The 27,182-nt window shown below is 46.8% G+C and overlaps 1 protein-coding gene across 5 annotated transcripts in view; it reads right to left on the bottom strand.

Moving 5' to 3' along the window:
• DIP2C (disco interacting protein 2 homolog C) overlaps positions 1–27,182 on the bottom strand; it is a 306,573-nt gene that overhangs the window by 37,519 nt on the left and 241,872 nt on the right. For all 5 annotated transcript variants that reach the window (XM_018057349.1, XM_018057350.1, XM_018057351.1 and 2 more), the window contains 11 exons: positions 22,188–22,327; positions 21,546–21,682; positions 20,164–20,372; positions 19,047–19,161; positions 18,370–18,571; positions 15,760–15,869; positions 14,434–14,514; positions 7,227–7,350; positions 6,632–6,753; positions 5,667–5,778; positions 5,469–5,578 (listed from right to left, as the gene is read on the bottom strand). In XM_018057349.1, the coding sequence (XP_017912838.1) occupies positions 5,469–5,578; positions 5,667–5,778; positions 6,632–6,753; positions 7,227–7,350; positions 14,434–14,514; positions 15,760–15,869; positions 18,370–18,571; positions 19,047–19,161; positions 20,164–20,372; positions 21,546–21,682; positions 22,188–22,327 (1,462 nt within the window). The remainder of the gene's footprint in view (positions 1–5,468; positions 5,579–5,666; positions 5,779–6,631; positions 6,754–7,226; positions 7,351–14,433; positions 14,515–15,759; positions 15,870–18,369; positions 18,572–19,046; positions 19,162–20,163; positions 20,373–21,545; positions 21,683–22,187; positions 22,328–27,182) is intronic.

Below are 27,182 nucleotides of genomic sequence, written 5' to 3'. Positions count from 1 at the left end.
TTGCATTTGAATGGTGGCTTCGACTGCGACCCCACCACAGCCTGTACAGTACATGGGGACATGTGACCAATCACGTGCCCTCTCCAGGCAGAGACAACACCCGACTCGTGCTTCACCTCCAGACCCAGCCCTGCACCTGTCATGCAGCAGAGGGACCAGCAGAGCACACTGGATGCCCAACTTCTGTCAGCAAAGACTTGCTGAAGGTCACACCCGTTTGTGCAGTGAGATAAGCTTGTTATTTGACGGGGAATCCAATTCCAGTCTCAGCACAGCTACAGTTAAGAGTTTCTCTAAAGGCAGCAGCCAGCCCCACAACAGTCAGTAAGGAATGTGAATTCTTTTAAAGTACAGAAAAAATTATATCTAATAACATAAATTTTCACAGATCCTTTCTAGCCTAATGAATCTAAGAGGAACAGGAAAGTAAAAGCAGCCCAGAAAACTTAACCAAGTTCATGGTCTTAGACACATCTCAAGTTAGTGTGGAGTGCACATCACCCAGAGCTGAAATGTAAAAGGGACCAGCACAGAGCATCTGGGCAGAATTTGACAGGCATCCTACATGCTAGGACGGAAGGGCCTCACTCCTGGTGTGTCTCATCTCTTTCCCCAAGGTGGCTAATAAAAGCTCTTAGTCATCTGATTAGATTTCCCTGAATGTTATGATGTTTCTTGAAAAAGAACAACAAAGTCAGAGGACTCACTCTTTCCGATTTAAAACCTTAGTAGAAAGCTACTGTAAACAAATCAGTGTGGTAGTGGCATAAAGACAGACACACGGAAAAACAGAATAGAATAGATAGCCCAGAAATAAAACCTCACATACATGGTGAAATGATTTTTTAAAAATTTTTCATTAATTTATTTTTCCCTAGACTTCACATGCAATTGATTGACTGATTGACTGAGGCATAACTGATCTACATCATTATGCTAGTTTCAGGTATACCACACAACATATATATGTGTATGTCTTGCAAAATGATCACCACAGTAAGTCTAATGAAGAGAGCTACTAAGATTTACTCTCTTACCAACTTCCAAGTACGCAACACAGTACCCTATTAACTATAGTTTCCATGCTGTACAATACATCCACAGCCCTTACTTATAACTGGAAGCCTGTACCTTTTGGCTCTCTGCACCTGTTTTTGCCCATCACCAATCTGTTTTCTCTATCTATGAGCTTGGTTTTTTTTTTTTTTTTTAATTTCACATATAAGTGAGATCACATAGTCTTTGTCTTTCTGACTTAGCATGATGTCCTTCAGGTTCACCCATGTTGTCACAAATGGCAGAATTTCCTTCTTTCTAATGGCTGAATTATACTGCACTGTGTGCCTACAGATGGTGTGGGTGAGTGGGCAGGCATGTCTCATTTTTCTTATCCATTCACCTGCCAACAGACACTGATATTGTTTCCATATCTTGGCTACTGTAAAATAATGCTCTGTGAACACTGGGGTGCAGATATCTTTCCGAGTTACTGTTTTTATTTTCTTCAGATCAATACCCAGAAGTGGAATTTTTGGATAAAATGGTAGTTTTATTTTTAACTCTTTGAGGAACCTCTATACGGTTTTTCATAGTGGCTACACCAGGTTACATTTCCACCAACAGTGCACAAGGGTTTCTCTTTCTCCACACCCTCATCAACGTGTTATCTCTTGTCTTTTTGAAGATGGCCATCCTGACAAGTGTGAAGTGATAGCTCACTGTGGTTTTCATTTGCATTTCCCTGATGATTAGTGATGCTGAGCATATTTTCTTGTATCTGTTGTCCATCTGTATGTCTTTTTCAGAAAAATGTCTATTTACATCCCCTGCCAATTTTCAAGCAATCGTTTTTCTGCTCTTAAGTTGTATGAGTTCTTTACATATTTTGGATATTAACCCATTATCAATATGTGGTTTGCAAATACTTCCTCCCGTTCACTAGGTTGCCTTTTCATTGGTTGGTTTCCTTTGCTGTGCAAAAGCTTTTGGTTTGATGTCGTTCCACTTGCTTAACTTTTGTTTCCTTTTGCTACTGATGTCAAACTAAAATCTCCAAGACCAATGTCTAGGAGCTGACCCCTATGTTTTCTCCTAGGAGAGTTATGGTTTCAGGTCTTATGTTCAAGTCTTTAATCCATTTTGAGTTCATTTTTACATATGGCGTAGAAAATTGTTCCAGTTTCATTCTTTAGCATGTGGCTGCCAATCCTCCAAGCACATTTACTTGAAGTCTGTCCTTTCCCATCGCATATTCTTGGCTCCTTTGCCATAAACGAGTTAACATTATATGTGGGTTTATTCCTGGGCTATTCTGTGTCACTAGTCTTTGTGTCTGTTTTTGTACCAGTATCATACTGTTGGCATTACTGTAGCCTTATGATGTCAGTGAGCATGATGCCTCCAGCTCTGATCTTTTTCAAGATGGCCTTGGTTATTTGGGTTTTTTGTGGTTTCATACTAATTTTTAGAATAGTTTGTTCTATTTCTTTGGAAAATGCCACTGGAATTTTGATAGGGACTGCAATGAACCTGTACATTGCTTTGGGTAGTATGGGCATTATAACAATATTAATTATTCCAGTCCAAAAGTATGGAATATCTTTCATTTGTCCTTTTCAATTTATTCCATCAATATTTTACAGTTTTCAGTATATAGATCCTTTACTTTCTTGGTTAAATTTATTCCTAGGTATTCTTTTTGATGCAGTTGTAAATAAAACTGTTTCCTTAATGTCGCTTTCCGCTATTTTATTATTAGTGTACAGAAACACAACAGATTTCTCTGTATTGATTTTGTTATCTTGTACTTTACTGAATTATTTATTGTAAGTTTTTGGTGGAGTTTTTAGTGTTTTCTATACAAAGCATCATGTCATCTGCAAATAGTGACAATTTTAATTCTTCCTTTCCCAACTTAGATGCCTTGTATTTCTTTTTCTTGCCTAATTTCTCTGCTTAGGACTTCCAACACTATATTGAACAAGAGTGGCTTCCTGATCTTAGAGGAAATCTTGCCTTTTCTCTGGAAATCTTTCAACTTTTCACTCTCGAGCATGATGCTAAGTGTGGGTGATCAAATGTATTTTTGATAAGAATGCCAAGACCATTCAATGGGGAAAAGACAGTCTTTTCAATAAATGGTGCTTGGAAAACTGGATATCCACATGCAAAAGAATTAAGCTATACTCTTAACCTAATATCATAAACAAAATTAACAGAAAATGGATCAAAGTTCTAAATTTAAAATCTAAAACAATAGACTTGTAGAAGAAAACATGGGACATGGGACAAAAGTTCACTACACTGGATTTGGAATGCTTCCTTGGATAGGACACCAAAGGCAATGGTTAAAAAAAAAAAAGACAAAATTAGACTTCACAGAAACTAAAAAATTTTCTGCATCAAAAGGCACTATCCATAAAGTAAAAGAGGCTTCCCTTGTAGCTCAGTCGGTAAAGAATCTGCCTGCAGTGCAGGAAACCAGAATTTAATCCCTGGGTTAGGAAGATCCCCTGGAGAAGGAAATGGCAACCAACTCCAGTATCCTTGCCTGGAAAATCCCATGGACAGAGGAGCCTGGTGGGCTGCAGTTCATGGGGTCGCAAAGAGTCAGGCACGACTGAGCGACTAACACACAGAGTAAAAGGGCAACTCAAAGAATGGGACATAATATCTGCAGACCATGTACTGATAAGGGTATCAGAGAACTTCTAAAACTCAACACCAATAAGAAAACTATCAATTCAAAATCAGCAAAGGAGTTGAATAAACATTTCTCCAAAGAATACATACCAAAAGGTGCTCAATATCATTAACCCTCAGAGAAATGCAAATCAAAATTACAGTGTGATCTCCCTCACATACATTAGGAAGGCTACTTCAAACAAACAAACAAAAGGAAATGCCCAGGGAGTTCCCTTGTCATTTAATCATCAGGATTCCAGACTTTTACTGCCAAGGCCCAGGTTCAATCGCTGGTCAGGGAACCAAGATCCTACAAGCCATGAGGCTCAGCCACAGGAAAAGAAGACATTCAAAAGAGAAAAACCAGCAGAAAATAAATTCCAAGTGCTGGCAAGCATGTAGAGAAACTGGAAACTGTGCATCACTGGTGAGAAGGTAAAATGGGACAGCTTCTGTAGAAAAGAGTATGGCAATTCCCCCCAAAATAAAATTACTCTTTGACCCAACTATTCAATTTCTGGATATGTATTTTAAAGAGTTAAAGGCCATGTTTCGAAGAGATATTTATACACCCCATGCTTAATGCAGCATGACTCACAATAGCTAAAATGTGAAAGCAACTCAAGTATCCATTGAAAAATGAATGGATAAGCAAAATGTGGTAAACACATACAGTGAAATATTAACTCAACCTTAAAAAGGAATTCTGATATATACCTCAACATGGATGAACCTTGAAGAAACTATGCTAAGTGAAATAAGTCAGACACAAGAAGACACATACTGTATGATTCCAAGTAAACATGGTACTGCTGCTGCTGCTGCTGCTAAGTTGCTTCAGTCATGTCCGACTCTGTGCAGCCCCACAGACGGCAACCCACCAGGCTCCCTGATCCCTGGGAGTCTCCAGGCAAGAACACTGGAGTGGGTTGCCATTTCCTTCTCCAATGCATCAAAGTGAAAAGTGAAAGTGAAGTGGCTCAGTCGTGTCTGACTCTTAGCGACCCCATGGACTGCAAACAAGGTACTAGAACAGTCAAAATCTCAGAGACGGAAAGCTGGAGGTAGGGGCGAGTCTCAGTTTAGAAGGTGAGCTATGGAGGTGAGTGCTGGTGACAGCGGCACAGAACTGTGAGCGCATTTAATACCACTGAGCCATACACTTGAATTGGTTAAGTGGTAAGTGTACGTTACACATATTTTACTACAAATACAAAATTGGAAAAAAAAGTCAAGCCGGAGAATTGAAAATTATGCAGGCTCAGCAATCAGGCGAATCATAGGTGCAGGGCTTCCTGAGGCTGGAGAACTCAACAGCATCTTGCTGAGGACCCTGCGTAACCTGGGAGAGTCCTAACTCAGGTGACACATGTACTAGTTCCTTTTTTTGATGGGAGAAAGCAACAGCAACAAGCAGCGTTCTGGCCTGTTACAATGAGACCTGTGTTAAAAATGCAAGGAACTCCTGTGCATGGGGTTTTATAATAGAATACGGGGATCTCAGAACCAGCAAGAAAGGGAAACATAGGCAATTTTTTTACTAGGGGCTAGTGAAGCTGTGGTTATACACAAAAAAATTGTTTGAACATTTGGAAATAATCAGTCAACCTAGTTAATTACTGAAATGGTCACCCATTTTATAGCTTGACCAGAACACACATATATGCATATACCTCTCTCCGTGTTTCGATGCCAGGCCCCACCAGAGCTCTATACACATAAGAATGAAAGTTAAGCATTGCTGTATGGCCTGCTAACTGCACACTACTCAGACTGCTTCTCACCTTCACTCCAGCTAGCATCCCGGTTGTGGACACACTGAAATCAAGATAGGCTAGCGTGTCTGGGTTGGAAGGTTTGTAGATCTGGGCAGGCCGCTTCTTTGGCAAATCATCTGGAGAGGAAAACAAGCTGTTAGCATCTCTGACTTAATGGAAAAGCAGATGAGCAAACAGACATTTTTGGTGAGTTTGAGAACCAACCTGTGTCTAGTATAGGGGGCCAGGCCCTGACATCCACTGCCGCAGCTGCCTCCCTGGACCGTAACAATTTACAGATCAGTTGTGTTGTCATCAGACAGGCAGAACGGCTCACCTGAGGGTCAGAGAACAAGGCACGGAGAGGAGGAGGGTAAAGGACAGGGGACTATGCCTGCTCGCGTGCCAGCTGCGCACCACGTGGAAGCTGTGTAGCTCCAGGGTAGGCTGCGTGCACAGCCGCCTCATTCAGGGCCAGCGGAGGTCCATGTGACTGGGAATCTGACCACAGACCACATGAGCAGAGCTCGTGCAGACTGAGGCCCCAGCAGTTACTAGAGCTGAGTGGTGTCAACTGTGTGGCCGTCACCTCAGAAAGCACCTCCCAAACTACCCACTCTCACCACACCCCCATCCTCCAGAAACGCTCACTCTCCACACACAGCCTCAGCACTTACTACCACATTGACAACTCTGAAGGTCCTCTGACACAACTATAAACAAGTATTTATTTGTGATGCCCCTTGGGGTTCTTCCTCTAAGGGGAAAAACTTATCCTAATCCTCTTAAACTTCACCAGGCAAAAACAAAAACAAAAAAGTTAGAACAAACTGTACTTTCAAAAAGGAATAGGCTGCTTTTCAATGTTGAGGAAAGAAACTTTAAAACGCCCGACTTCCCCACTCCTCCTGGTTTGTTGCTTGGGCTGGTGGGGAATCTCCCAGTGTCCGGAGTGGTACCCTCTCTAGGGAGTGGATTTGATCCCCATGCATTGTGGCAAAACTGCTCTCTAGCCCCTAACTCTATGCACAAGTTGCTATCTTGATTCCAGAGCAAAACAGCAAGCTGCTAGAACAAAGAGGCTGGGCCCCCTCCACCGCTGGGACTACAGACACCCACACCAGCCCTGGAGCCCAGGCTCTGTAGTCTACAAGACTAGCACTCGGGCCAGACCCTACAGGCAGCATTACCTCCACGATCATCTTCACGGTGGGCAGCGTAGTGGCGATGTTCTGTGGGTGCGGGGGACGGACGGTGATGGGCACGCAGCCTGCATACAGGCAGCCATAGAATGCAGCGATGAGGTCTATCCCTGCACAGAGAGAGGAGCAGTCTTCAGTAAGACTCAGCAGCAGGACGACCAACCTGGAGCAGCCAGGCAGGCACGGGGCCCCGCGCGTCTGTCACACTTCATGGCAGCCCCCAGCGGCCCTGTTCTCTCAGGCACAGGAAGCCACAGCAGCCCAGAGGTTTCACTGCTGTCATCCCTCTAAGGAGTCTTTAAACTCAACTTCCTGATTATCCACTCAGTGGTCAAGTATTTAACTACTGATTAAATGAACTTCCTCAGATAGCTAATAAAGTTCGATACAAAGGTCTCTGTGAAATACCGATCTGTCTGTGCCCCTATCATCAGTCATACAGCACGCAGCACACAGTCCACACTGTGAGCCAGGCTGGGGTCGGGGCCCATTTCGGTGGTAACACAGCAAGGCCATCGAGCACCAATGGGTGTGATGCAGGGTCCTTCAGGCAGGGGTTGGTCTGCACAACCCCGTTTCTTACCTGGTGGGTAGACCAGGGCGACGTGGTCCCCGTCCTGCAGGTGTCCCCTCTCCATCAGCATCACGGCTATCTTCTCAGCCCGCTTGTGCAGCTGGACACACGTCAGCGAGTTTGCTATTGTGCCCTGAGTATCACAAGAACAAATGGGTATGATATTTTTTTAACATCACAGCTTTGAGATGCCATTTGTATACTATACAACTCACTGATTTAAAATGTACAATTAAGTGGATGTATCTGCAGAGTTGTGTGACCCCCACCACAGTCAGCTTCAGAACATTTTTGTTACCCCCTCAAAAGACCACCCACCACTGGCATTCTGCTCTCCTCTCCTCCCCAGTAGCTAGGAAGTACAATACCAAAGATGACTCCAGATACATGTGCATTAACAAGAAACATTTTTAAAAGTTACTGGTAAAACAAAATCAATCTAGTAATTTGGGGACTTATATGTAACTGTCATGGGCAATAAGAAATTAGTCATAAATCTGGAGGATCTGAACTATGAAAAATAGGACTAATTGAAACTGTTTTTAAAAAAGACTACATCTAAAGTCAAGGAAGTCAGAAAACAAACAAACCAACTCCCAGAAAAGCAACCATCCAAAAAAAAAAAAAAAAGGAAAAATGAGAATTGTCGAATTCATTTAATGTAGACTTTTAAATACGCAGGAACAAATAAACACATTTGGATTGAAAAGTATCTTAAAAAACACTGAGGATGAAAATCAGTAGCCAAACAGGTACTAAGAGATATCAAAATACATGACATTTACTCTTTATTTATAAAAGCAAGAATAAACTACAAATTATAAACATACAACTTATCCAAAAAAGTTTCCCTTGAGGATTCACTTTTTATTTGCACATATTCCCAGGTAAGAAGAGATCATTGTCTACAGCTATTTAAAAACTGATTTATCATCAATTCCGACTTTAAAGGGATGAACGGGGGAAGGACCTCTCCTGACACTAAGTGCAAACCTGACAGGAGTGTTGGGTGAGGAAGACCCTGCAGCTGGATACAGGATGGTGGGCACCAGGGCCTGATGCATTTATTGAGGTGGGGAGCTTCCAATGAGAGTGACATGAAAAAGACTGTCCACAGGGAGGTGGTGTGAGCAGCTGGTTGTGTGGGAGGAGAAATGTGGACAGGAGAGACCAGAATCTTAGGGGCCGTTAAAGGATACGGGTGACCTGGTGACTTGAAATGTGTCAAGAGACACTAGAAATGCCACCCAAGCTGAACATTTGCACGGGGTGTGCAGGATCCAGTTGGATGTGAACCCTAAAAGGATATATATACCAGTGGCTGGCATTTGCCCAAAACACTCATGAGATCATTGATAGCCTGGGGTGCATAGATCACCAGGGCCTGGTGTACATAGGCCGGTGGAGAAGGGGGGCCACCTAGGCAGCTGCCAGGCAGGCTCAGGCCCCTTCCTGCTGAGACCAGCCTCCCTACAGTGGGGCTATGCTTACAATTCTCTGAATTGGACTTTCTCATCCCAAATATTTTCCTCAATCATCTTCCTTGTGAGGAAGGTTAAAAAATAAACAGAAAAAGACACAGAAAGTAGAAGAGCCAGAGAGCAGAATGTGGCAAAGCCAGGTAGACACAGAAAGACCTACGAGGCTGGTGTCTGGGATCCAGCTGAAATCTGAGAACTGGTGCCTTCGCAGCTGGACCAGTCCTCTGAGCAATCTCTCCTGTGCAACACATGTGTGCGCATGAACCAAAACATATCCCTCTTCACCCAACAGTCCTGCGAGCTCTTGTAAGTGAAGATGGGGCACCAGCCCCTAGCACACCGAGGTGAGGCCCAGGCCACCGTCCCCCACCTCCCACCCCAAGCCCCCATGCTTGCATGCCAGCTATCCTGGAGGAATGCCAGCACTGCACTTCTGGCTGTGGCCTGGGAACAGTTGAGTTGCTGGTAGGGCAGCAGTACCAACCGGGGACTCCCGCCACCACCCTGCTGCCTGTGCTGGTCCATCAGCGGGTCTTATCTTAAGAACCAAGCAGTCTGGGATTGAGCTGTTAAACTCTTGCAACTGCTCTTCTTTGAGTTATCCAGAGAGCCAGCGCTGATCCTCTATCAGTATCAGCTTTCTTGTCACATGACAAAGCCTGTAAGATGCAAGAAGCACCGATGACTCACAAGTAGCTGAATGCTCTGACACTGGTTCCGAGAACATCCACCTCCAGATGCTTCAAAACGGTGAGATTTACCTGCATTCTGTCCTTCAGCAATCTTTGCCACTGCTTCAAAATACCCTTTCCCACCCACAGGGTTTACACCAGACCTGGGGCCCCTCGTGGCAGGCTGGTGCCAGTACGCCCAGCACAGCCTCCTCCGCAAGTCTCTGCCTGCAGGCTCAATACTGAGAGAGCATCAGAGAACACAGGCTTTGGTCAGCCCCACACCATGCAACACCACTTGTCACGGGGCCCTTCACCTCAGGAGAAAAGCTAATTTTCAATCACGCATTTCACTTTCCAAAGCTCTCACTGTGACAAAAAACAAAATGCCGTTTATCTTCAGGTCAGTGGTTAGCTGGCATCCTCATCAACATTCATGGAAAAAGTTGGGTTTTCAGTACAGAAACCCACTGCATAAGAAGGTTCTAGGAAAAAGTACATCACATAAAATTAGGGCTGACTTTCCCTGACAGAGGTCTTGGCTGGTATCAAGACAAAACGGCAATGCAGGATGATCCACCACCCAGCTGCTACTCTGAAGACGATTTCAGTGTAGGTGACTGTAAACATGGCACCACTGCAAAGTTTTACATTAAAGTAAAAACATACTCAGGAATGAAGAAAAAGCCAAAAATGATTCACATTTTAAAATGTAGAAAAAGTGGAGAAGGAAATGGCAACCCACTCCAGTATTCTTGCCTGGAGAATCCCAAGGACAGAGGAGCCTGGTGGGCTGCTGTCTATGCGGTCGCAGAGTCAGACACGACTAAAACAACTTAGCAGCAGCAGCGGCATACAATATATTCATACATGTAAATACACAGAGACGCACACATATACATGTGGGTAGCTTGAGTACAAGTCGCTGCAAAAATTGTTTTCCCAACTCACCAGTGATGGAAGCAACTCTAAAGATCATGCAAGTAATCTGTTTTCCCCATCGGTGTCTATTCTATGAGAAAACAGCAATTTCTCCAAATTAAACATTTTCATGGAAGGGCGTCCTCATCTCATTAGCTACACGAGGAACACAGGAAAAGCTCTTGTATGCCTGGGAGCCGGCAGCTTCCTTCCCGAAAGCCTACTCTGGTTGCCAGGGGTTGAATGAGCGGCCAGGGGTTGAATGGGTGGCACGGGGCGAGAACATGAGGGTCTCGACTTCTCCTGGCAGGCCCAGGCTCTTAAGTGCGGACACCAGGCAGAGAGATGACCCCTGTTATCACATGCACACCTCTCTCTCCGGAGAACCCCGGGGCCGGTAGGCATGGATCTCCAACAGAACAAATGGAAAAAAAAACTACTTCCTGCGTCTTCGAGGAGCTTGGAAGCTTGAGCAGGTGGGTGGTGCTTTGCAGCCTGCAGGAGGGGCTACGGGGGGTATCTCAAGGGTGCAGCCAGCTCACGGGGCTTTGGGCTGTTTCTCTGCAGCTCCTAGTTTCTCTGCAGCTCCTAATGTGGTCTGGGGTGGACTCTGCAACAGAGTGTCCCTGCAGAGTCAGCGGGTTCCCCTTATGCACAGAGATGGGAGGGACAGCCTTCATGGAGGAAGCATGCGTAAACACAGAGCTCATCTCTGTGCACCTGGGTTTTCCCTAGACACCATTCCCAGCATCTGGGTTTTCAAACCCTCAGAATCTCAAAAGGGAAGGCCTCAAATTATTATTGGCTGTGTGTTTATCGTCTACCTTCATTGGTCCTAAATATATCTGTATTTGTGCCAGCCCATCTTTGTACTGTTGTATAGTTTAAAACGTGGGAGTATATACATAGATGTGAAATATTATTAAATTATTAAATACACTTAATTTTGTAAAATTTAATGACGTTTCTTTTGCCTGGGTCATAGACATTGAGCAAATACATTTTTAGTTCGGATCAAGGTTCTGAAGCTTCTATCTTCCTTGAAATACCTGAAGTAGGTCTTGTGAGCATTTCACTCTGCTATAATGTTTGATAAATTTTATTAGTATTATTGGAAGAGAAAGTGAAAGTAAAGTGAAAGTCGCTCAGTCGTGTCCGACTCTTTGCGACCCCATGGACTGTAGCCTACCAGGCTACTCCCTCCATAGGATTCTCCAGGCAAGAGTACTGGAGTGGGTTGCCATTGCCTTCTCCAGGGGATCTTCCCAACCCAGGGATCGAACCCAGGTCTCCTGCATTCTTGGGTCTCCTGCATTCCAGGCAGACGCTTTAACCTCTGAGCCACCAGGGAAGAGAAGACTAGGCAATAAAAGAAAGCTGAGTTTCCTGTATAAACTTCAAAAAAATAAAAAATAAAATGTAAAAAAGTTTAAAGTGTTGGCTGGTGTTTCTCTTTAAAAAGTAACAGATGCTCTTTGTATGTAAGTTCCAAGAACATAAGTCCTTCCTGATTTGCAGTGAATCGAATCCTCATTTCTGCCTACAAGCCTAGCACAACAGCTCCGACACTGTGGACTACGATGCCGTGGAGGAGGGCATACAAATGAGTGCTGTGGGCAGTAAAAAGGTGGCACAACGCAGCTGGGACCTGCAACAACTGAGGGGCCGTCCAGAATGGAGGATGCCTAGAAGCAGCCTGAGGCCCTGCATTGGAAGGACAACGTTTGGGGATATTGAGCAAAACAGATTATTAGAATGAATTTCAGCTGTTTCTTCTCACCTTTTCAAAATTTTGCTTTCAGAAAATATTAAACTATGCATGTGGCTTGTGCTGATTTCTACTGGATGGTGCTGAGCTAGAAGGCTGGGTGAATGGAAATTCCACTGTGACCGCCATGGAGAGGATGCTCCTGACCTGCGGCTCAGATTGAACACCTGTGCTGAGTACACACAGGGCTCCGGGAGGACAGGGATGAGTGCAGACACCAACTCCCTGCTGACCCATCCAGCTCTGTGGATGTAGCTGCCGCCACAGCAGAAGGCCTGGGAGACAGAAGGAAGGCAGGCTTCCTGTCTGAAGGAAGGCTACTACTGTGGGCCATGCTGTCCCCACGCTGACCTGAAGTAAGCTTACGTGTGGCCTTGACCTCCACAACTCACCCCTTAGAGAATATGACTCATTTCTGGTGAACACATTTCCCCAGTGACCTCGTGTCTGGCCGTAGCAAAGGACTGTGAACTCAGGATCTGGGAATGGGGACACAGTTGACCTGTCCGGCACACTGCCAGCCCCCAAGCGACACGTAGCTGTACCAGCTGTTTCCTCTTGCTGACAGGACTACAGTCTACCAATACAACCAAACCATTTCTGAATCTTTGTGTCTGCGACAGCAATGAAACTTCCTCTCACCCAGAGCTCTGGAAGGGTCACCCTCAGGGAGATCAGGGAAGGGGCTCCGAAGAAGAGTCCTTCCTGAAGCTGAGGCCAGGCTGGATAAGGCTCCAGCTCCAGTGGGCCCTCTGGAGGTGCTGCTGGAAACCACCAGACAACACAAGAGATGCTGCAGAAAAAAGGGAGTCACCAACGGTCTCCAGGAGAAATGCCAGGGCAGAGGACAAAGAGAATCAGAAGCAATGATTACAGAGTAATCGGGACACAACCAGGCACCAGTGCCAGAAATGAAGTCTTATCTGTGTTTACAGGCTGAGGCAGAGCCAAGGGAGAAAGATGAACGCAGCAGGCAGGCTGGCTTCAGATCAGACACAGGGCTCCTAGTAACCACATCACCGGGCTCATGCCCCAGGTGCACAGGTGGGCCCTGAGCCAAGAGAGTTAATCCTGGGAAGAGGGTTCAAGCGTAGGCACCAAACGGCAGGGATAGCAAGCATTTCTTACAGAAGCTGGGGAGTGGGAGCGCTTTCTAAGGCTCTTCCTGGGGTCGGTCTGAACAGACACAGTGAACAATAACTGCTGAGGTCAGCTCAGCATGCAGGGTCAAGATGAGCTGAGTCAGAGGAGGACCAGAGGTACTTTTACAAACTAAATCACTGCAAAACTGGTCTGCAGCTGGATGTCCAACTTAAGAGATTTAGGGAGGGACTTCTATTGTTGGCATTTCCTTTCACTTGTCTTTAACTGATTGCTCTAAGTGACAAGAGGCACCTTTGTGCACAAAGATTGTGATATTTTGCATCTCTGAAGAGCTACAATGTCTTAAAGTTGCAAGCATTCACACTAGTCAAGAAGACCTAATTAAATACAGTTTTCAGGCTTCATTTCCAGAGCAAACAAAAACAGGTATATTTTAAGACTTCTGCATTTACTGCTCATTGTTAGTACTGTTTACTTGTGCATTTAAGGCCTTACTCTTAAGTACTATTATGGAGCACAATCTGATGACTTACTTTTCTAATGAGAAACGAAAATACGAACCTTAATTACAAAAATTATTTTCACTCCTAAGAATAAAAGCGTATAACTAAAACATGACTTCTTACCAAAAAAAAAAAGGTAGTTAAATAATAAAAAGAAACATAAATACCTCACAGATCCACAACTGTTCTCTATTGTAGACATTCTCCGCTCATTTAGGGGGAGATACTTTAAAAATATTGCTAAAATATATACATACACAAATATATGTGTATATGTACACACGTTATATATATGTGTGTGTGTGTATATATTTAAGTACATAAATACATACATACATAAATGTATGTGTGTATATATACAACTGATGGCTCAGCAGGTAAACAATCTGCCCGCAATGCAGAAGACACAGGAGACATGGGTTCGATCCCTGAGTTGGGAAGATCCCCTGGAAGAGGAAATGGCAACTCACTCCAGTATTCTTGCCTGAACAATCCCATGGAGAGGAGCCTGGTGGGCTATAGTCCAAAGGGTTGCAGAGAGTCAGACACAGCTGAGCAACTAAGCACATGTATACACACACACACACACTCAAACCCTTATATTAAAAAGTGACCTCTGTTATGTGAAAGGTCTCAATCAAAATAGCAACAAACAAACAGAAGGATTCAGGTAAGACTGAGGAGAAAGGTTTGAATGGAGAGTATCAAACAGCAGCATGAAATCATGGAGCACACAGGCAACACCAGGGTACACAGGTGGGGCCTCACCCTACAGTTGAGCAGCGTGTACAGCACGTGGTCAGGGGTGGTCTGTGCCCTCCACTGCAGGACCTCCGAGAGGAACAGGAACTGGAACAGAGCACAGCTGTTAGGTTCAGACCGTCCTGGGCATTTGGGCTGGCCTCAGCATCTAACAGTAGGGTCTGTCGGTGCCTTAAGACAGTAAAAGACAATCTCTGACAAATATAATCGACAGGATAAGCAGGTGTTCACAATGCTTTCCTGGCAGTGACTGGAATTCACTGTGCCTGATTCAGACCCAGCAGTTGGAGGGCTGGGGCCGTGCCACCACGAGGGAAGTCCTCTGAAATCTGCCCAAGGATGGGAAGATGCCATTCCCCTTATAGACAGAGTAGTCAACACAGAAACATCCCTTCTCCTGGGGCTTTCACCAGTTGCAACAATGATTCCTGGGGGCTGCAATGATAGACTCAGATCTACCCTGTTTCAAAAATGGGCTCTCTTAAATTTGCTGTGTTTACAGTGGTCACCTTTGAAGGCACGCAACAGCCCTGAGATCACACAGATCACAAGCACCCACTAACACGTCTGCAGTAACAAGGATGACCCTGTTTCATGTCACCGACACAGCAATCACCACATTTAATCCATTTTATGATAGAAATGCAGTGTGAGGTATGGAACATGGTCATCAAGCACTTTCTTTGAACATGTTACTTCATGTTACCAAACTGGCAACATCTTAAATGGCTGATTTTGTCATATTTCCTTGGAGCCCACACAGAGTGGGACCACCTTTTGGTGAGTCACTGGAGTTCTCCGGCTGAATGCTGTAACGGGGACTTGCAGCTGCGTGGGACAAACTGTGTGTCTGATGCTTATGTGGAGTGGGGCCTAAATATTCCTCCTACAACTCCCAATGCTGCTTTAAGAATGTCTGGCTTTTAAACTTGGGTTTTGAATTGACACTTCCTTGAATTGCAAAGATCCAAGGACTGAAACCTCACTATAAGGTGGCCATGAGGCAGTGTGAGTGTCCAATCAGGGCTGGTGGATAACCAGGAACAAGTGTGCAGGGAACACCAGGACAGGATAGGGACTGCAGATGCTTGCTTCAGGCCTGCTGGTCACGGGCTGCGTCACCCACCCATTTCTATGCCACGTGAGGGGTCCTAAAACACTGCACCCCAGCAATCACGCCTTCCTTACAAGATTACAGAAGGGTCTTGCAGGGAGGCAGGAAGAAAGGCCATCAATGCTAACACTGGGCTGGCAGAGAGGGCAAGTGGTAGTTGGTAACACCTGTGACACAGCATCTGGGCAGAAGTGAAGAGGAACCAGGCCATCTCTCACCTTCCGGGCCTGGTCATTGTCTTCTATTTGGCCCAAGTCTCTGCCGCTGGCCTGTGCGATCCTCTTCCCAGACACCAGGTTCCCCACCATCACAGAGGCAGGGCCGATCTCTGCAAAGCAGCAGCAGCACACACATGAGGGAGACACGTGAGGTAGGACGAGCGAAGTTCCTGAAAATATGACTTCCCACTTCAGGAAGGAGCTTACTCTGATTTCCTTTCAAAGATGTGACTTTGAAAAGCCTGATTAAGAACAGGGTTTCAAGTAAGTCACTACCATGAAAACAAAGACAAACAGGAGCAAACCTCAAGTGAGGGGGCACAGAAATAAAGCTTTCAGCATCTCCTCTAAGCATTCTCCCAGGCCACCGCCTATGTTTGCTGGTGCAGGGCATTCAGTATTTGCTGGAAAAAACTAGCTTTTTGACAACAGAGAGTCACATAACCTTCATCATTTAAAAAGAACAGATCAGAGACACCAGATACCATTAGAGAATCCTTCCTTAAAACTGCCAGTTACATGAAGCTGTGCCTTCTGTGCTGCTTCAGAGTGGTGCGGATGCCCTGGCACTACTCAGTGCCCCAAGAGGCAGGTGACCAGCCGGTTCTCAGAGCCCACTCGCGAGGTCACACTTCCCTGTCCAGAGTTCCCAGTCATCTGGCGACATCTGAGAACTGCAGCCCTGCAGTGGTCATGCATTTACCAGCAATCCTTCATCCTAAGCATCTGTCTTGAACTCTGGCCACCAACTGTGTCCCAGCACCTGGGCCCACTGGAGGCCAGGACACCAGGTCAAGGTGTCCAGGAATGAACAGGGTTAGAGGAGGGAGAGGGAGACTGAGTGAGTGAAGCCTCCCTGGGGAGCCCAGAAACTCCTGTCCATTCAGTGCAAACATGCCAGGCTTTTTTCCCATTCATTTCTCACGCTCATGAAGGGCTGTGCCCTGTGTTTTTCTTGGCTGGCCACCCGAAGCCAGTGCCCACAGGATGTGAAGAAGTGGGTGCTTCACTGGGAAATAACTATCCTCCACACCACAAACAGGGGTCGAAACAACAAAATGGAGGTAAGAGGAAAAAAAGAGAGGAAGAACATTAATAAGGAATCTGAGAATATTAGAAAACTTTAGAGAAAGATTACTGGTAAATGCCAACCTAAGGTGCCCGGAAAGCAGTGAGAGTTGAGGCCTTGTGTGCTCTTTCAAGGAGGATATCAGCTCTGCCATGGGAGTCGGGCCAGGCCCCACCAGCTACTCTGCTGGCAGAGCGTGGTGGTCAGCCAGTGGGTGACCCCGTTCCTCCTGCAGCACCGGTGTCCCCACCTGCATCTGGAGAGACTGCTCACTCTCACTGCATCAAGCTCGCTTCTGGAGGTGGCCTGGTTCCTACGTCTACCACCACTGCACTGTACCCAGGGCCCGTCAACCATCTCTAGCTGACTTGTGATCTCTGCCCTGCCATGCTTCATCAGTGGAGCAAAGAGCATCAGGCCTGGGTCTGTCTCTCCAATACTCTGGCCCTACAGCCTTGGGTTAGCTCCTGAACCCCTCTGTGGCATGATCTCATTTCCTTGTAAAATGGAGACAAGAACGCCCACACTCCTTAAGGCTCCAAGAGGATGAGACAGGTTAATACCAGTAATGTGTGGAGGTGTGGGCAGCTTGTGCTAGGCCTGCTACTCGTCATTCTAACACTCCTTGGGCTTGCCCAGCCGCCCCCCTGGTCTGTTTGCATGCCAAGCCTGGGGGCTGGGGGCTTTCCATCACTATACTAGCACCACATTCTTGCAATAAATTCCTCTTCACTGGTAACTGGGTGCCACCTTAAAGAGCATAATCGTTGCTAGGAGAACCAAGTCAGATGGTTTATAATTATATGTTCCCTGATAGCTCAGTTGGTAAAGAATCCGCCTGCAATGCAGGAGACCCCGGTTTGATTTCTGGGATGTGAAGGTCCACTGGAGAAGGGATAGGCTACCCACTCCAGTATTCTTGGGCTTCCCTTGTGGCTCAGCTGGTAAAGAATCCGCCTCCAATGCAGGAGACCTGGGTTCGACCCTTGGGTTGGGAAGATCCCTTGGAGAAGGGAAAGGCTATCCACTCCAGTATTCTGGCCTGGAGAATTCCATGGACTATATAGCCCATGGGGTCACAAAGAGTCGGACACAACTGAGCGACTTCCACTTTCCCTAAACTGCAAAGCAGCAGACAAATGTTCAGCATCATGATGACACCACAAATGAAGCTGCAGAACTCCTCACAGGCTCCAAGGGCTGTAGGTTATCGAACAGGTTTGCAGGCTTTATTCTAACGTCTGTAGGAAGGAGCGGTGACCCTGAGAGGTGCTTTGCCAGGTTCCTCAAGGAGGTCTGACACCTGCCAGGGAGGCTGGGCTCGGGAACTGCCAATACCTCTCCTTCCCAGTGGCCCTCACCCTGGGCCTGGACTCCACTACCTTCTTCCCACATGTGGCAGCAAGACAGTGTTCAGGAGGAGGCTGACCTGCCAGAGTGTATGATGAGAGACTGGAGGAAAGGAAGGCTGAGAACGGGGTCGGTGTGGCCCTCGCCCAGACCCAGGACCACCCCAGGCCCTCAAAGCCCTTCAGACGTACCTGGTTGCTTCTGCCGAGGCTTAGGCAGATTTGTAACGCACGTGTGGGGACACATGAGGACATTGCAGGGGTGAAGTGAGCCCTCCAGGAAGAGCTGCTTCGTTTCTGACAAATGGATGCCCCCGAGTGGGGTTTTGGGGAGGGTGTTTGCTGGAACCAAGGCCAGACAATAAACCCCAACTTGATGTATACTGTCGATTGCCTGGAAAGCCACAAGAGAAAGAAGCATGTGAAGCAGGTATGGTGAACAGACAAGGAACAAATACTCAGACTGTGCAGAGCGCACCACGCAGAAGCACATGCAGCACCTGCAAAGCTCCCATCATGGAGACACTGAGGTCAGGAGGGCAGGTCGCCAACCCAAGCAGAACACACAGGTCACGGAGCACGTGTGGAACACCACACACGTGAGAACGGACACTCGGAGGAAAAAAGCACACTCTCAAGGTCATAACAGGAACTCCTGCTGCGACCTCCATGAGCGAATGGGAGCAGCTCTGCACACTTCTGACCCCTAGGCCGGGTCTGTTTAGCGACCCCCACCTCCCCGCCCTGGGAGGCGAGCCCAGGTTTGGCGGCTGATGAGTCTCTGGTCAGTAGGAGGGATAAGCAGAGCACTCAATGGCACCAGGAAAATGACATGGGCAGGGAGGGGGCTCGGGGCAGGCGCCAGCTACCTGCAGCACCCTGCTCATCCACTGGAAGCTGTCCTCTTCCGTGGAGTCTGGCCTCTGCTCAGCCACAATCACAATCCTTTCGTCGTGCAGGACAGTCACTGAAAACACGGCTATTCTGTGGATACAGACAGGACATGGTGGTGAGCACATGCTGGAGATGCTCACAGATGACTGGCCCTGCCATGAAGAGCTTCACAGATCCTATGACCACAGAGCTCAGGAGTTCTCAGCACCAACTACTCCCCGGGAAATGAAAACTGCAGCTTCCAACTCCCAGGTGCTCACCCACAAAAGCACAGGGGAGAAGTCTGACAAAGCCAGGGGGCAGGTGGAGGACGACTGCCACTCTTCTTGTGGAAGCAGCCTGCCGCAGCTTGGGCAATGGGCCTCAAGCCTCGGGACAGACAGGAGTTGTGCAAGTATCAAAACTGCTGAATCTTACTGGGCCCTGCAGTTTGCATCTTGAGTTTGTACCTGCGAAGCAATATTCTCCCAATGAGCAGAACCTTGCCATTGGGGAGCTAATGGTTTTCTGCTAGCCCAGATTCTCTCAGGAGAAGCACAGACTGGCCCTCTGGGGGGTCCTCTGGGGCTGGGCTACACCCAACCCGAAGCTCTGCGTCTTCCTGCTCCTGCCAGCTCAGCTATGCAGGGCGAAACCCAGAGCAGCTGACTTCCTGCAAATCAGCAAAACCTCAGGAGCCGTCAGTGATCCAGCATTGGCTGTGTGCCAAGCAGGGGTCAGGGACACCACCCAGAAGGAACTCACCTGAGGCAGTTTCCAGGCAGTTTATGGCTCATTTGTTATCTTTGGGTGAAAGAACTACAGCAAGATAAATGATTGGTTCTTTTCTTTGTGTAGTTTACTAATTAAAGATATGCTTTTCTAATGGATATTATTCTTTAACTTGGAGAATCTAGTGAAAATACATTTATCAGGCTCAGAAAATTTTCATAAAATTGGACATTAAGAACTGCACAGAATCTCAGAAGTCAGAGTTTAGAGGCTTCACTGTACAGAGGAGGACACAGAGTCCCATTAGTCAAGCAATTTTCTGCAGCTTTATATAAAAAGTGTAGCCTGTGGAGAACCATACCAAACACAGAGCACACCCACCTTCCCCTGTAGACAAATTTCATGGGCTCCACAGCCAGTGCTGTGGCCACGATGTCGTCGGCGTTGTGTCTGCGCCCGCTGACCACCATAAGCCCGTCCATCTTGCCCACCACGAACACAAGCCCTCCGGGGCCAACGAAGCCGAGCAAGCCCGTCCTCACGAAGGGGTACTCACTCACCGGGGCCCCTGAGCTCGTCACCGGGAACACCTGGGGACAAGGAACTCTTGAGTGCCTGCTAGGGCCCAACCTCCTCCCTCCTCCATGGAACCCACTGCTCCTGCTTCCCTCCGCTGGGTCTCTTCACCTGGCCCTGGTGGGAGAAGCCCAGGTCTGCACAGCTGCCATGAGCACCAGCCTGCGGACATATCCCCCGTCCCCACACCCACTCTCACAGCTCGCCCCCGGCCCACACACAGGGCCCTCTGAAGAGGCCTGCCACAGTCTAACGAACATTCATTCATTCTTCTACTTATAAAACCACAGCATAAAAATGATTCAATGGAGAAGCAAGGCACACTTTAAATAACCTCTGTCAGTAGTAAAATGATTCCTGTTCATTATACTGCTATCTTCCTTACCGGAAACACTCAAAACTAGAGGGAGAAGCCCCACCATGAGTTCAAACTCGACCCCTAGTTTCCTCCCACCTAACACATAAGCCACACAGAAAAGAAGATATGTTTTATTTAGACTGTGTCTGGCTCAGTTTCAAGGGCACTTAGAAACCTGAATCCAGACTCAACAGATCTGCCTATACAAGCCACATCACATGTGTTCACACCCAAAGTTCTATTTATAGCCCTTTAAAAAATTTATCCCCAATCAACTCTGCAGTTGTATTTGCTAACATACAACTTAGTCAAAGTGTGCTCCTCCTAAGGTCAGCACACTTGGTGAGATGGTAAGAATTCTGAGAATGTTGGGTCTACCAGGCAGTGTGCACATGTGTGTGCTAACTGCACACCACACCATGTGCCCACAGCACGGACACACGCTTGTATGGTGGAGGCAGCCGTGCAGTGCAAATGCTTGGCCGAGGCGGACGGTCCCTGAGGAGGCCGCTGCCCACGCCCCCCTCGGCAGGGCTGCGCGCTCCTCAGCCCCTACCCATCAGCTGCTGCTCTTTCTAGATGGGTGAGAATGGCAATGAGAAAAGGGCCGGGCCTCTAGAGAAACTGTACTTGCTTTTTCTCAGCTCTGGTTATGAGGTGAAAACAAGGCTGCTAAGCCAAATTTATTAAAAGCTATAAAAAATGGCAGGAGAAACTACAGCCATTTTAATTACCATGAACATGTTTTATTGAGAAATCACCATCTCCTTTTTACATCTATTCCACACACCTGGCAAAAGCTGTCTGATGGGGCTCACCTGCCACCTACCTCGAAGGTGTTCTTGGTCATACCCGAGAGGCCGTAGTAGGACATGCCCGTGGCCACCGCGCATACGCAGAGCTCCCCGACTTCGTCTGTCCTGCACAGCTGGGGAACCCCATCCGGCTTCACTGAACACATGATGGCTGAATGCAAAACAGCAAGCACAGGTTACTTTAGAGGGAGTTGGGGGGAGCTAGAGAGGAGAAATGAATGGATACAAAAAAGAACACAAACAGAAGTAGCATCTGCAGCAAAACCACAAGTAAAAGAGAATAGGCCCTCACAGTCCCTGAAGCAGGTTGTGATTTTCTTGTTGCGGTAAAACAACATTTCATAGCTGTGCGCTGCTGTAAGTTTAGGGTGTAAACTGGATTTACACACCATGCAGACATGAGGATGACACTGAGAACAGACCACATGGCGTGTGTCGTCAGCCAGCGCACACAGCCTCCAGGACACAGTCTGAACCCTGAAACCAATGAGCACAGCACACCGCTCCAGTCTCTTGAGCCTGTCTGAACAGAAAGCCTCCCTGTCCCATGGGAAGCTCCATCTTTACCTCAGACTCCTCATCAAGGCGGGCCCTGCAGGAAAGGCTGGGGTTGCTAGTTCTCTAGGCTGCGGCTCTGCACCCACACCCACCCTCACCTCCAGGCATCACGAGGCCGACGTCCTGCACGGTGAGTACAGACAGCTTTTCCTCCGAGTCCACCCGGATGACCCCGTAGGTCAGCCCATGCATGGAGAGGACGCCACGGCCTGGGGGCTGGTTGCTGTCGTCGGTGGGCCTATGAGGACAGGTTGCGTCTGATTAGAAGCACATCAGCTGTCTGAACACAGACACGCGTGTCCACATGCCACCTGCACACCAAGGCTGCCCCTTCAGGCCCTAACGGCAGACACAGCTGTCACATGCCCTGTGTTCTCTGCTCAGGATACACTGCGGTCTGCTCCTAAAAACTGATAGACTCCTGAGAAGCATGGAAATTCCACAGGGCTCCCCTTGTCTCCCTGCCTTCCCCTTACATGTGTCCACTAGACACCAACCAACTCCTCCAACTTACTCTTTCCCCCTGCAAGGTTGGATCTTCTAGGTTTGAAAATGGCTAAGAAGGGAAACTCAAGTCTCCAGGAAGGAGAATGACAGCAGTGAGTAGAAATGCCAGACTGTGAGTGTGGCCTCCAAGTCAGACATATGCTGAGTGTGCACACTCTCAGTTGTAAGAACTGGCAATTATTTGGATGAGGGACCAGCTATCAAGTGCTTGGTGGTTAGGGAAGGTACAGCTTCCCACATCCCGGGTCTGCTGCCGCCGCCCCAGCTCACCTCCACTTGAGTCCTCACTGCTTCCACTCAGCATCTGGTGGTGCTCGCCCTCCACGCCCACCCACTTCCCTGGGCCCAGGCCTCCTCCTCGCATCCGGCAGGGTGCCTCATGGCCTCTCCTTCACTGTCCCCCGGGGTGGCTCTTCACCCCACTAACAGCACCTCCATGCCCTCCTTCACAACAGGTACCTTCTAACCATCCACCCAGGCCTCCTCCATGAGGGCAGGGGCTTTCCTCTGGTCACTGCTGAACCCCCACCCCTGGAGTTGTGTCCAGTAAAAAATGTCTGCCGACTAGATCAGTGAATAAACGAAACATTTACAGGATCATGGATTTTATCCCTGAAAATGAAAGATTCTTCAATGTGAGCAAAGTGAGAGAGTATAATTTAGGTAAACATCACGTTTGTTTCTCTAATTTCCCAAATATTTTTTCTATAAGATTGCTGGAAAAAGCCAAACGATCTTTTTAGCCAACCCAATACAAACGCCTAATGTGTTTTAGGACCTAAAATACAAACTATAGATAGCAGTCTGCCATATGGCTTTAAAGTATTTCATGAAGGTTTATAATGAAACTAAAAAACATAAATGGGGAAACAAAAGCTAAAATTTGCAATAACGGGTATTTGAATCAAGTTATTGGTATATTTTAAAAAGAAGCATATATACTAATTACATCTCAATTTAAAAAAAGTAAGAGTCTGAAAATCAAACTATTCCATCTGTAACAATCAAGAAGAGTAGCACTAAAGAATACAAAAGCAAAGTTGTGCAAATAATAAGACCCACATGAAGCCACCTGGAAATGAGCCCCAAACAGTGGAATTGATATTGATCTCCTGGCTGTATCTTTTCCAAAGGCCCCAATAAAATTGTAAAATGAAAGAGGAGCCTCACAGAAACCCTAAGGGGGCCAGGATTCCCTCACCCTCATCCTCAGTCAAGACCCCATGTTGAGAGTCAGAATCATCAGCCTGAGCACCTGCAGTGGGCCAAATTGTGTTCCCTCCAGAAGACATGTTCCTGTGCTAATAACCCCCTGTATCCAGAACTTGACTTTATTGGGAAACAGGGTCTTTGCAGAATGTAAGTAGTTAGTAAAGGGTTATAGGTCTATAAGCCAGGGTTGTTGGCACCACCAGAAGCTGGAGAGATGCCCAGAACAGATTCCCCTTAGAGCTCTAGATGGAGCCAACCCTGCCAACAACTTAACCTCAGAGACTAAGACCCCAGAGCTGTGAACTGTTACAAAAGCCCAAGCAAATGAACATTCTTAATATAATTTATAGGTAAGACTGTTTTTATTTTAAAAATCCACATGAAGGCAAAATGCTGAACCAGCCAAGACATATCCCAAGTATGGGAAGATTTAAGAACTGATACGTTGTGACCAAGAAGCCAGGAGGGAGAAGTTCTTTCATGACCTAGCAGTGTATACAGTCTATCTTAGTTACGAGATCCACTTTCCAACATCCAGTATTTAAATATCTTAAAATCATGAACTGCATTTATTACAGGAATTTTTCAATTATGTCTGTAAAATGCTAGTTATGGGAAGACTGAGTTATGGGAAGGCTCACCTAAATGTAAACCAACAGGACTAACTTTGCACTACTGTAATCTATGCCATATATTATATTTAACAGAGTCCCTGCAAGTCAGACATTCCTGGCAGCTTTGCAAAATACATCCAAGAAGGCAACACAGAAGCACCTTAACTCCCAGGCACAGTACTTGGCCTTGCTGCTCACTTGCTCACACACCTGCGATCCTGGTTGTGTCCCCCAACCTTTCCGCAGGGCCTGCTGTGCCATGGAGGGAGCGGGAGCTGTGCTCAACTGGGTGTTTCATGTGCCAGATAGTCCTGAGCCATTTACACATCAACTTACTCATGACCGTGAACCTGCAGAGGCATTGCTACTTTCCCATTTTACAAAATAGAAAACCAAGGCTCAGAAATATTAACTTAGTTGCCTGTGTGAGTGGAAGGGCTTGTGGGGATTCAGACCCACAGACAAGCCCCTGCCCAACCATCTTGTCTCCTTTCCCAACACTTTCCCTGCCTCTGGCCTAGAAGACTAGGCACTTTTTAGTTCACTGTAAGTTCTTTCATGAGATTTTAAAACAGTGGTATGAGTAACGTGAGCACACCCTTCGGATGGACACGGTAAGCTCTGCATGAGAACACACGGCAGAAGGCTAAGACTCTGCTCACCTCCAGCCCCACTCCCTCCTCTGGCAGCCACTACCCATGTTAAGAGTGAAGTTTCAGCATTTTTGGCCCTATTGCCTATAAAATATGTGCACACACAAATGTGTTTACACCAAAGAGAAGTAGAACCCCATGTGCACATTCTTCTGCAACTTGCTGTTCTCACCAAACACCTTACAGAACTTCCCACATGGGTGTGTGCATGTTAACACATACAGGATGTGTCCTGGACACACCAATGAACTAACCTGCTTTAATTATTACATGGTGTTCAATAATATGAACACATTTTTCTTTCATTTAATTTGTATGCATTTGGAAATATTTCTGTACATACCTAGAAAGGGAATGGAAGGATCAAAGAACATACACATTAAAAATTTAAACAAAAAATTTTAATAAAGCCTAAATACATTCTCAAAATGGAGAAGGACATGGCAACCCACTCCAATATTCTTGCCTGGAGAATTCCATGGACAGAGGAGCCTGGTGGGCTACAGTCCTTGGGGTTGAAAAGAGTCGGACACGACCAAGCATGCATGCACACACCTTCTCAAAAGACCATGTCACTGTGCAATCCCACTAAGAGTGAATGAATATTACTATGTTTTCACTCACAGTCCATTGAGTGGACTCAGAATGCTGTTCCAAGCATTTTACGTATGTTAACTCATGTCTTCTTCACACAAGCCCATGAGATAGGCATGACCGTTCCTCACTCATAGACAGGATATGCACCGCCAGGCAGTGGTGGTGGGGTTGGCCAGGCATCATGCCCAGAATGGCTTCAGAACCCGTGTCTTCCACCTCGGTGCTAAGCTGCCCTCAGCCTTACCCGTTTCCACACACCTGTGCTGACACTGATCACCAACCTTATAACTGTTTCCAACATGGTGAATAAAGTGCATTCCTCATTGTTGTTTCAACTTGTATTTCCAGGATTATTAACCAAGTCAGGTGATCTTTTTTCTCCATTAATACCCTCCTAGGAGAAGGCAATGGTAACCCACTCCAGTACTCTTGCCTGGAAAATCCCATGGATGGAGGAGCCTGGTAGGCTGCAGTCCATGGGGTCACTAAGAGTCGGACACGACTGAGCGTCTTCACTTTCACTTTTCAGTTTCCTGCATTGGAGAAGGAAATGGCAACCCACTCCAGTGTTCTTGCCTGGAGAATCCCAGGGACAGTGGAGCCTCGTGGGCTACCGTCTACGGGGTCGCACCGAGTTGGACACAACTGAAGCGACTTAGCAGCAGCAGCAGCAGCAGGAAATAAAAAGTCCAAGGAGATAAACCAGGTGAGGGGAGAAAAACCAATCTCAATAAGCAAGATTTTTAGGAATTTCAAAACACCTACTTTAATAATCAAAACAAGTAAACTAAATAATGGCCAAGGGTGCCACAGACCCAATTGTTAGCTTCCAGGTTCAATTCCAAGATGATCAGTGTGCTTATGCATCTCACACAGAACACAATTACAGGAGGAATCATCCTGGCAATCTCAGGACCACACAGAGCTGTCTTCATACTCTAAGAAAGCACACAGCTAGGAATGGCCAACACCGCCATGGTAGAAAAAGGGAAAAGCCCATCTGAAGCCAAAGTAGAGGCCCCGCAAGGAAGGAGCTGATGGAGAAGGCCATCAGTGGGCAGTCTGTACCCACTGTTATTTGTGGTGCCATTTTTAGCCTCTAACACACTTGACATGATCAGCCTTGAGCTGATCACGCTTCTACAAGGTCTAAAGAAAGAGTTCCCGCACATGCAGTAAACACATCAACACTATGCAAACAGCCAGCCAGGCTCAAACATGCGGAGATGCCAAGTAAGTGGGGTCAAGTCGGCAACAAAGGTTCTGAGGACTTCCGCTGCTGGGACTCCACAAGGTAACTACATCTTCTTAGTGCCACTGCCATCCTCTAAGCCCTCAGCTAGCTGGGACAACAAAGACACAAGGTTGAAACATAGTACTCCCCAAATTAGGAGTTATTTTAATGTAGTTTTGTCCCTTTTTTTCTGATGAGAGCAATCCATGTCATAGTAAAAAATCATTTTAGGAGCTGAGTAACATACAAAGGAACGTTTCTCCCTATATCACATCC

The sequence above is a fragment of the Capra hircus genome, chromosome 13, assembly GCF_001704415.2.
Source record: "Capra hircus breed San Clemente chromosome 13, ASM170441v1, whole genome shotgun sequence".
Lineage (NCBI taxonomy): Eukaryota > Metazoa > Chordata > Mammalia > Artiodactyla > Bovidae > Capra > Capra hircus.
This window is presented reverse-complemented; position numbering and strand designations above follow the sequence as displayed.